Below are 10,851 nucleotides of genomic sequence, written 5' to 3'. Positions count from 1 at the left end.
CTTAATTTGATGAAAAAAAAATGAATTTGATGGAAACACACTCGTTTACTGCTAATGCTAAGCTAACACTTCCTGCTGCTGCTTCACATTAAAAGTCCTGAAATTGCAGTTGGCTTTTATTGTGAAGCAGGAAACACAATGATCAAGCAGGACTGAAATCTGAAGGATTATAACTTTTTAAGAATATTTTGGATAACTTGACAGGCAGAATGGTGGATTATTATAATTTTTTTGTTTTTATTTACTCACGAGTCTCCACTTCTGGCCTCTAAATGGTGACAACAGGAAGTTAATAAGGCCAGCGGCTCCCTGTGTCCTGCCCCTGAGCTCCCTGCTGCCTGCAGTCACCTTTCAGGCTTTTTTTCCTCCGGCAGGTCCAGCCCTGGCTCTAGCTGTAGTTACGTGGTATTTAAACACCTCCGGGGGCCAGTGCAGTACTGATGTCTTATTTTCTCACATTAGTTAGATGGATGACTGTGGTAGACCGGCCCCGGGGGTCTCCAGGGCTTCTGGACCGGCTCTGGATTTTTAAAAAAAAGTCCAAATGAAAAACATGCGTTGTTGCAGACGTGGAGGTTTGCCATGTGAATAGCGTAGCTGTAGTTAATAACTGACTGAAGCTCAATCAACCCACCAGATGATGTAATTTATTTTGATGTACTGTATATGTGATGTTTTATGCAGATTGATAAATGTACATTTTCATTATGAGAAGACAGATGTTAACAGTTTCCCTAAATAAATGGTAAAACTTGAATAAAAAGTACAAAAGACTTTCTAAATATCGAAGCGTTCTGTTGAATTATTTGGCGTCGTGTTTCCTTTTAGAGACCAAATGTGAAAATATACACAATATATGATATTTATTGTGCTGACATCTTAAATCTGTCAGTGCTTTGTCCACAAGGAGTATGCAGAAAATATAGACAGTAGAAATACTTGTTTTTTATCCCAACAGACCATTTCAGGGCGTTTTTTTCTGCTCTGTGTAAACAGCCTCTCCTGTCCTGTCCTCTCCTCTCTGCTCTGTGTAAACAGCCTCTCCTGTCCTCTCCTCTCTGCTCTGTGTAAACAGCCTCTCCTCTCCTGTCCTCTCCTCTCTGCTCTGTGTAAACAGCCTCTCCTGTCCTCTCCTCTCTGCTCTGTGTAAACAGACTCTCCTGTCCTCTCCTCTCTGCTCTGTGTAAACGGCCTCTCCTCTCCTGTCCTCTCCTCTCTGCTCTGTGTAAAAAGACTCTCCTGTCCTCTCCTCTCTGCTCTGTGTAAACGGCCTCTCCTCTCCTGTCCTCTCCTCTCTGCTCTGTGTAAAAAGACTCTCCTGTCCTCTCCTCTCTGCTCTGTGTAAACAGATTTCCAGTTAATATTTGTCACGTGACTGTTGGTCTCAGCAGAATCAATCATGTCTTCACAGTGTCTCTGAGGAGCAGAATTTAATGTTTTTAACAGGATCTGGTTAGTGCAAACCCTTTATTTTAAATGACACATGGAGAATAAAGAGATTTAAGAACTGATATCTAGCCATTTTCCATGATAATAAACAATATTAATTATCAAGAAAACCATGGAAAATTTCTAGATATCAGCTCTGAAATTAAACTCTATGAGCTATTTTTGTTGTTGTCATTATATTTGTCCAAACAAATGTACCTTTAGTTGTACCAGGCATTAAAATGAACAAGAAATTGAAGAAAACAATGGTCTAATAATTTTTTCCATGACTTTGTCTGAGTCAGGTTGCAGGATTCCATGCATTAATAACTTTAGTTTGAACAACAAATATCTTGGACTGTTTTCACTTGAATGCAAATCATTGCATTTTGTTGCATTCAAGTTGTATCTGTAAGAGTTCAGTGTGCATAAATATCCTTTGACTGCATGAGAAAAACTGTGTGGTTTCTGCTTTAGATGGTCAGAAAAACAACTCCAACCACCAACATAAAAAGATTTTAATCTGCTGCATGAAAAGCTTCTTTGAAGTACAAACTTTCACCACAGGAAGCAGTTTTGGCTTCCATTCAGTTCGACAGGGAACTTTCTTTCTGGGCTGAGTGCTGTTTGTCTCGTAGATATCCCCTGATGGGTGGGAGGCAAATCCTGCCCAGCGGCGTCTCCCTTCCGCCGGCCCGGTTTAATGTCCTAATGACTCCTTCTGTTGCCACCCTGAATGCTAATAAGAAGATAATGCTTCCTGCTACGATGGCAATTTCCAGAGGCCTTCCTGCTGCGGTTAATTCAACTGTTGAGAAGCTTTTAAGCAGATGCTTGATGATATTAGGCACTCTGAGGAAACTGAATGCTACCCACACACAATTTAATGAACCGGAGGCATTCACAGAGCCAGAAATACATTACATTTATGTCTGCATTTGAGGCGTTTAGCTAGTGCTTCTTACCCAGAGAGACTCGTAATGACTGCAGCAGCACAATGAGATCGTTAATATTACACGCAGTTAACAGCATGGGTCGGACTCACGTCGCTGAGGCAAAACATGCAGCAAATATTTGTCAAGGATATTAATGGATAATAGGCAGAGATGCAGGGGAAAGATGTTTAATTAGTTTAATTTAGTTTGACACTTTTTTTACGCAGTGGTTTTAGAGTTTATTAGAACTTATAAGGAACACTTCACCCGCAAAAATCTATTACTCACAGAGAAAAATCCTAATTAATTGATGTAAGTGGGGGCAGCAAGACTATATTAAAACATCTGTTTGCAAACTAGGAGTTGAAGTAGTGAGTATACGGTGCAGGATAACATATAAAACAGTCCAAAAACCAGATTTATTCACTTCACCGTAATGTGAGACAAAGAAAAGCAGAAATTGCTCCAATTCAGAAGCTGGAATGATTTTAATACATCAGAGAGTAACACTTTAAATAAATAAAAAACAAAAGTAGAAACCAGGGAATTAATCAAGAGAAAGTTTCACACTTTATTAAAACAACATATTGTTTTTGTTGGCAGCGGCATCTCACTTAGAAAACCCAAATACGTCATAGATATAATCTGTTTTTATTAACAATTGTTAGAATAATTTGATTATTCTACATTGTTTAAATGATTTGATTACACTGCTTCTTTTGTCTGACTCTGTTTTCTGTCTCTGTGTGTGACACAGGTCACTATCAAAGGTCAACCTTGGTGCTATTAATCAGGCAATATGATTATGATACAATGATTATGTTTGTGTGTCAATGTTGGTTTAGAAACTGTGATTACTTTAATTACATATATTGCATTTGCTTAAACTGATTAAGATTCTATAATCACAAAGAAGATTATTGTCTGTTTTATATTTTTTAGACTTTAAAATAACAAGTAGACATTGAAAAATCTTTTGGCTCCTGTTATATCTCTGTAAGACATAACAAGGCAGAATGTTCGTCATAACAGGTTTGTTAGCAGGTCAGCGCACGGCCTTGTTTCCAGGCAGCAAGCCACATATATATATAGATATATATTTTAAATATAGATATTAACTGCATATTATCAGTATTTTTAATAACTTATTTATAAAATCACTTACAGTTATTTTCTGTTATTTGACAATATTTTTTTACTCATAAACACCAATAAAACAAACAAAAAAACAGTCAATTAGAATGAAGTTTTACAGAGAATTCACTTTGAAGATTTGGGTTGCTCTAAATAAGGCACAAGATTAATTTTGGCAGAAATAACAAGTGCAAATTCATGAATTAATATACGTATTTAACCACTCAATGCGCTTTCAGCAACTACTGTTGATTTCTAACCTGACAGCTGCACATGATGTTACACTGACTTTTAAAATAATTATGGATTTAGATTTGAAACTGTCCCATAATGAAGGATACGTCAAATAAATTTTGGTTTTGCTCACTTCAAAAAAAAAACATTTTTTAGGTCTATTATCTTGAATGACGGAATTATACAGTATTTCATATGCAAGTAAACGTCATACTGATTAATAATATAGTGAAGTTATAATGTATGCAACCTTAATACGCACTATCCGTGCAACAAGGGCCACAGGATCTTCCCTAAAGGGTGTACCATTTTCCAAGAGAATTCATTGGTTAGTAGGCAGTGCATTTATTGATACTGATCTCTTATCGAGGAGCTAACTTAGTCCCGACCAGGTTAGCTTCTCAGCATGAGTTGCCAGATCTAGCCAGATTCAAAAGAGAACCACCTTTGTGATACTGAAAACCCAGGATGAGAGCTGAATTTACCTCGCTAACCCTCAAATCCAGCTTTGTAGTACAGGGCTCCGGACTTCTCAAACAGGAAGATGATCGTCCTGTTTCTGTTGTCCTGCAGCCACAGAGATCTTCTCTGGTAAAACTTGCAGTGGGAGATTATACTCATCATCCCAATTGAAAAAATATGGAAACATCCTCTCAGTGAAAGTGTGTCTGAAGGTGTGTATGTGTGTGTCAGTGTCAACATCAGTGAACGACAGCTTTCCTCTGTTCCAGTCCAGATTCACTCTGATCCTCTGGAGCTTCTTCTGCATTACGAGAACAGTTGTTTCACCTGATGGTGACACTGATGAGTATTTACCTCCAAATAATTCTATTCTCCATAATCCAGACCCCATGTCTTCTGTCCCCTGGTAAGACTCTTCTGCTAACACACCCAGTTCCCAGTCGGTTTTGTTTACTTCAACCTCCCAGCTGTGAGTCCCTGATTTAAAGCCCTCAGAACCCAGAACAAACCAGTAACCACCAATCCTCTCTGGATTATCAGGAAGCTGCTGTCTCTCTCCTGGTCTCACACTGGTCAGATCTTCAGACAGGATGAGATATGGACCAGCAGTGTTTGGGTCCAGAATGACAGATCTGTAGGAGACCATGTCCTTCATCTTGTTCCAGATGTTGAAGGCCAGGTTGCCCAGGTGTTTGGCCTGGTCTATCAGAGCTCCTGAGGGCAGCTGTGGATCCTTGTAGTTGTGCAGGAATGAGACGTGTTCAGGTCTCAGCTCCTCCTCTGTGGCTCTGACTGTGTCTGAAAGAGCTGCTATCACTCTGCTCAGAGCCTCCATCTTCTCCTTCATCATCTGACTCTTCTGCTCCTCTTCCTCCCTCAGTGCAGCCATCCTGGCCTCCTCTTCCTCTTCTAGAAACTGGTGAAGCTTCTTAAACTGCTCCTTAACCTGCGTCTCTGTGCGTCTGGCCTGGTCCTGAATGTGTTCTGCTGCTTGATCAAACTTCACTTTAACTTTTTTTAAATCCTCTAACTTCTTCTGTAGCGGCTCCAGAGGTTCCTGAAGTTCATTCTCCTGTTGTTGTGCAGCTTTATCGATGGGTCTGAATCTGTGGTTGGAGTGTTTTTCAAAAGCTCTCTGAAATTTGTCCTTTAAGAAACTCTCACACAGCTTCTTTAACGCCAGGTTACAAGGTGGTTCACTCATCCAAGATCTCATACAGACCGGACACAATCTGGTTTGTTTCCACCAGCTCTGCAGACAGTCTCTACAGAAGCTGTGGCTGCATGACAGAAGAACAGGATCTTTAAAGATGTCGTGGCAGACAGAACAGCAGAAATGGTCCTCTAATCTGGAAGCCATTTAGCTGAAACACAGCAGACAAACAGCTCAGCCACTCCCTGTTCTCTCAAAGTTACTTTACTTTCCTGTAAAACTGTCCATCAGTTTGTGTATTCAGCAGCTGGGTGAAGTGGAGCTGTTCCAGTGTTCCCAGTAATCTCCTGAAGTCGTCCTCTTTCAGTCAAATTGGAGGTTTTAGTCCGAAGCTGAATGTTATCGTCCGTCTCTCAGAGTATGTGGTTATGTGTGTGTCTCTTCGTCTCAGTGAGGCAGAATAAAAGACTGTTTCCTGGTTTATCTCAGGTGAGGGGCGGAGCTTTAACTCAACAGTTTATCAGTTTGAGATATCTGACTGAGCTGCAGATATCAGCCTCATGAAACTTTACAACCACAAACTAGAGACCTAGAGCATTCAGAGGATGGATGGTTTTCCTAACTCACAATAAGGGAGTTTCTCAGCAGGCAACACAACACAAATTCTCAATGTACAATCTTGCAAAAAATGCAGAAGTCTACAAAATGTGAGATGTTTTTGAAACCAAATAACAGCATGGATTTGTCTTTTGCTCCAAGGTCTTGGTGTCTGATTTTCGGATTCTGGAGGGAGTTTTGACCATTTTTATTCATTCCTGACTAATAAAAAAAAAATGCAAAATTGACCAGTAAATCTGTTTAACTACGGATATCAACCCCAAAAAACTTATGAGACAAATTGAGCATGAGAATGGGCTTCATGTGCTCATATCATGACATTAAGAGTAGAGTACCCAAAGAAACTCCTGCAGGTTACAGCTTTTATACATACATCCTATTTTTTTCCCCCACACATGTGAAACAGCACTTCCGTGGGAAGATTTTTGCATTTAAATATGTATTTTTATTGCATGTGTGGCTCCAACAAGCCATGAATTAAGGCTGACATTTAGAAAATATTATTCTCTTTCTTCAGGCAGCTCATTTTACAACCCAGGTGAGAGAATATGCACTTCAGACAAAATGCTGTGTTAATGATTATCTATAATCAAAACACAATTACAGAGGAGAAGCAGTCAAAGTCTAATGATCCACTCAGTTAGCCATTAGTTCTACAGGTTATACTGGTTAATGACAGAACAGTAATGACGTCTGGCACAAGGGTAAAAGGTCACAAGGCTGATCAATAAGTTTCCTCCTGCTTGTCAAGTATCTGTCACTTTACAAATAATGACTCTCAAGATTCTGCTTGTTAAAAACACAACAACATGACAATAATGCTGGAGAAAAGGTCACAGGGTCAACAAAATCAATACGTTCTTTCCTCATTTGGTTTGTAAAATATATATTATAATATTCACATTAACTTGGCAGTTCTGGATGCAGATATGAGTCAAGAACCAGGTGCTAAGGCTAGATAAATGACGGTCATTGCTATTTTAACATGGTACTTTACATGTTCAGTAGAGGGCCATTTCTATGTTTCAGCTGGTAACAGTGAAGCAGATTACTGTAAAAACTGCTGTGTTATATACCTAAATAAACTTAACAACCTATTAGTCAACCTATGATTAGTTGAATACCAGTGGTGGAAAGCAACTAAGTACATTTACTCAAGTAGTCTACTTAAGTACTATTTTGATGAAGTAATTTACTTAAATATTTCCATTTCATGTATCTTTATACTTGTACTCCACTAAATTTAGAGGCAAATATTGTACTTTTTAACTCCACTACATTTAACACTCTGAGTGGGTCCATTCTGCATTATGAGTACTTTTACTTTTGATGTACATTTTGATGCTGACACTTTTGTACTTCTACTTCAGTTTTGAATGCAGGATTTTACTTGTAGTGGGGTCATTTCACAGTGGTACAGTAGTCCTTTTACTTAAGCAAGAGATCTGAATACTTTTTCCACCACTGTGGAGTACAAATATTAAGTGCCATTAAATGGAAATACTCAAATAAAGTGAAGTACTTGAGTAAATATACTTAGTTACATGCATCACTGTTGCCTAGGCTGTATGTCGTGTATACATCCGCGCAGCCTGTGAAGGGCCATTTCTTTCACACTCACTCTAGTTTTTAAACGCTACGTATCTCCCCCTTAAAATCTGTTATTGTGTTTCTGCTGGGAATGTGTATGTTTGATTAACTCCAGAGTTATTTTAAGGCGTATTTGTAGATAACAGATATATTATAGTCCCACGGGGCGAGACAGCGGAAGGATATCAGAGTGGTATCTATAAAAGCTGCTCCGCTGCTCTTTGTTTTTCAAAACCTGACAGAACCCGGAGCAGTTTGAGTCGATTACCGGTGGGAATCATTTGTTTGTGAGTATTTAGACCCTTATATAGATACATACCATGTCTAAACCCCTTTTTTCCATTTGTATATGAGTATTGAATCGACTTAAATGTAGTTGTTTGTAACATTAACGAATAAATCCCGAGCTAACGTAACGCCCGCTGTTTTTGAAGCTAACGAAGCTAACTGCGGCCTAGCTAGAAAAAAACGTCGTCATGGCACATACGTAATCAAAATAAATCATAAAGCTCGATTAGTTAAATCAGAAAATAACCAAACCTAAACCTTAAAATACATTAAATGTGATAGGGTAACTTTGTGGTCACAAACGTTAAAGAAACGACCGTTTATCGCGACATCCGGGTTGCTTAGCAACATTAGCTTTTTAGCTCCGTTAGCCTGGTTGCCGTTTAGTTGGCTGACGTCACTTAACTTCTTATTCTGGGAAACATAAATGGTGTTTTATATTTGAACAATCATTCGGTGGGTAATGGTGTAATCTGATGAAATAAAACGATCAATTAATCGACAGCTAGCTTAGCAACGTAGCCAGTTAATTGTATTTCATTAACGGTAGAAGGTTTTTAAGCCGAAACGAATAAAAATCCATAAATTAATAGAAAATTTTTAGCAGATATATTCGGAATAGCATAAATGAACTGATTATCTGCAAACTTGCTGCTTAAATGCAAGTCATTACCCAGTTAAAAAAAAATGTTTAGCAATCATGATGCTGCATATTTATATTAAGATTGTGTGGTCATTTTCTGACATTTTTGTAAATTAAAAGATAAATCATCAGTTCAGAAAGTAAGCACAGGTTTTTAAAGCTATGTTTTGTAATGGTGGCTATTCAACCAAGTTGGAAAATGGAAGCTGTAGGAAGTGTAATGTTTGTTGGGGATAAAAAAAGAAACGCCTCCCCTCAGGGAGGAGCCTTTTACTGACACGCACACAATAGCAGAGCAGTATTGTGTATTTGCAATTAATAATCGATCTGGCTTTTATATGAAAGATCTTTAGGTTTCTTTTTTTGAAAATATATTTTTTTTAAATCCTCAACAGAGTAAAAATGCAGATCTTTGTGAAGACCCTGACTGGCAAGACCATCACTTTGGAGGTGGAGCCCAGCGACACCATTGAAAATGTCAAGGCTAAGATCCAGGATAAAGAAGGCATCCCTCCTGACCAGCAGCGTCTCATCTTTGCTGGCAAACAGCTGGAAGATGGCCGCACCCTCTCTGACTACAACATCCAGAAGGAGTCCACCCTCCACCTTGTGCTCCGTCTGAGAGGTGGTATGCAGATTTTTGTGAAGACCCTGACTGGCAAGACAATCACCCTGGAGGTGGAGCCAAGTGACACCATTGAAAATGTCAAGGCTAAGATCCAGGATAAGGAAGGCATCCCTCCTGACCAGCAGCGTCTCATCTTTGCTGGCAAACAGCTGGAAGATGGCCGCACCCTCTCTGACTACAACATCCAGAAGGAGTCCACCCTTCACCTGGTCCTGCGCCTGAGGGGAGGCATGCAGATCTTTGTCAAAACCCTGACCGGCAAGACCATCACCCTGGAGGTGGAGCCCAGCGACACCATCGAGAACGTGAAAGCTAAGATCCAGGATAAGGAAGGCATCCCTCCTGACCAGCAGCGTCTCATCTTTGCTGGCAAACAGCTGGAAGACGGCCGCACCCTCTCTGACTACAACATCCAGAAGGAGTCCACCCTCCACCTTGTGCTCCGTCTGAGAGGTGGTATGCAGATTTTTGTGAAGACCCTGACTGGCAAGACCATAACTTTGGAGGTGGAGCCCAGTGACACCATTGAGAACGTGAAGGCCAAAATCCAGGATAAGGAAGGCATCCCTCCTGACCAGCAGCGTCTCATCTTTGCTGGCAAACAGCTGGAAGACGGCCGCACCCTCTCTGACTACAACATCCAGAAGGAGTCCACTCTTCACCTGGTCCTGCGCCTGAGGGGAGGCATGCAGATCTTCGTGAAGACCCTGACTGGCAAGACCATCACCCTGGAGGTGGAGCCAAGTGACACCATTGAGAACGTGAAAGCTAAGATCCAGGATAAGGAAGGCATCCCTCCTGACCAGCAGAGGCTGATCTTTGCTGGAAAGCAGCTGGAAGACGGCCGCACCCTCTCTGACTACAACATCCAGAAGGAGTCCACCCTCCACCTTGTGCTCCGTCTCCGTGGAGGAAACTAAATCTGCTCAAAGAAGTCTCAGTAAACCCACCTAGTATTCCAGTGTTAATCGCTCATTCTGCTCCAGCTGTCAGTAACTACTTTTTTTTTTTAAATATAATTTTCAATAAAGGTTGAGCATTCCTGACTTTTGCTTTCAGTGACTTTTTAATAATTTAACTTTGCCTTTTTAATGCTTTAGCTGAAAGTTGGCTTTGATGTGATTTTGGGTAACTTTCATCATTTAACGGAAAATAAACGAATGCCAAGTTAATGATAAAATTGCTTGTGGTAAAAGTGGTCCAACTTCGATAAAGTTCACTAAATGGTTTAAATTATCAGCCTGGAAGAAGAAATGTTCATTGTATTCTGAGCTGCAGAGCCTTTAAAATGCTGCTGTTAAAATGTCGTCTCACAAATAAAGTGACTTCAAACTGTTATCTGGTCTCTTTTATTAAACAGGATCAGCAACTTCTAGCAAGGAATAGTTAGTCCACATTGGGAAATCCAATTTGAGAAAATCTAACAGTGTTTAAAATCTAAATGTATATTTGCTGCTTCGGTCAAAGTTCCAGTCAGATTGAATTAGAGTAAAAGTATGGTTACATGTAAAGATACAAAAGTAAAAGTTTTGACAAATGACTTGTCAGTGTTTGGACATCCCATAATTGGTGTTTTTCTGACATTTCTGGCAATATGCTCTAATATGTATCAACAGACAATTGACCCATTTGCAGCATTTTTTTAATTTACCATTTTTGACAAAAATCGACATGCTATAGTATGACCTTTTTTGGACATCCCATAGTATTGTGTTCTGTCAATTCTGGCCATATTATG

At 39.7% G+C, this 10,851-nt stretch overlaps 2 protein-coding genes across 4 annotated transcripts in view; both read left to right on the top strand.

Moving 5' to 3' along the window:
- The window catches only part of LOC131991982 (seizure 6-like protein), a 101,358-nt gene extending 100,574 nt beyond the window's left edge, over positions 1-784 (top strand). For all 3 annotated transcript variants that reach the window (XM_059357296.1, XM_059357298.1, XM_059357297.1), the window contains one exon: positions 1-784. This exon is cut by the window's left edge. The gene's annotated coding sequence lies outside the window, so the exon portion shown is untranslated.
- A 6,950-nt stretch (positions 785-7,734) lies between these two features.
- LOC131992366 (polyubiquitin-B) lies at positions 7,735-10,449 on the top strand. Its single transcript, XM_059357929.1, has 2 exons — positions 7,735-7,841; positions 8,881-10,449. The coding sequence occupies exon 2, from the start codon at positions 8,888-8,890 to the stop codon at positions 10,031-10,033; it is 1,146 nt and encodes a 381-aa protein (XP_059213912.1). The 5' UTR covers positions 7,735-7,841; positions 8,881-8,887; the 3' UTR covers positions 10,034-10,449.
- The last annotated feature ends 402 nt before the right edge of the window (positions 10,450-10,851 follow it).

This window comes from Centropristis striata, chromosome 19 (assembly GCF_030273125.1).
Source record: "Centropristis striata isolate RG_2023a ecotype Rhode Island chromosome 19, C.striata_1.0, whole genome shotgun sequence".
Lineage (NCBI taxonomy): Eukaryota > Metazoa > Chordata > Actinopteri > Perciformes > Serranidae > Centropristis > Centropristis striata.
This window is presented reverse-complemented; position numbering and strand designations above follow the sequence as displayed.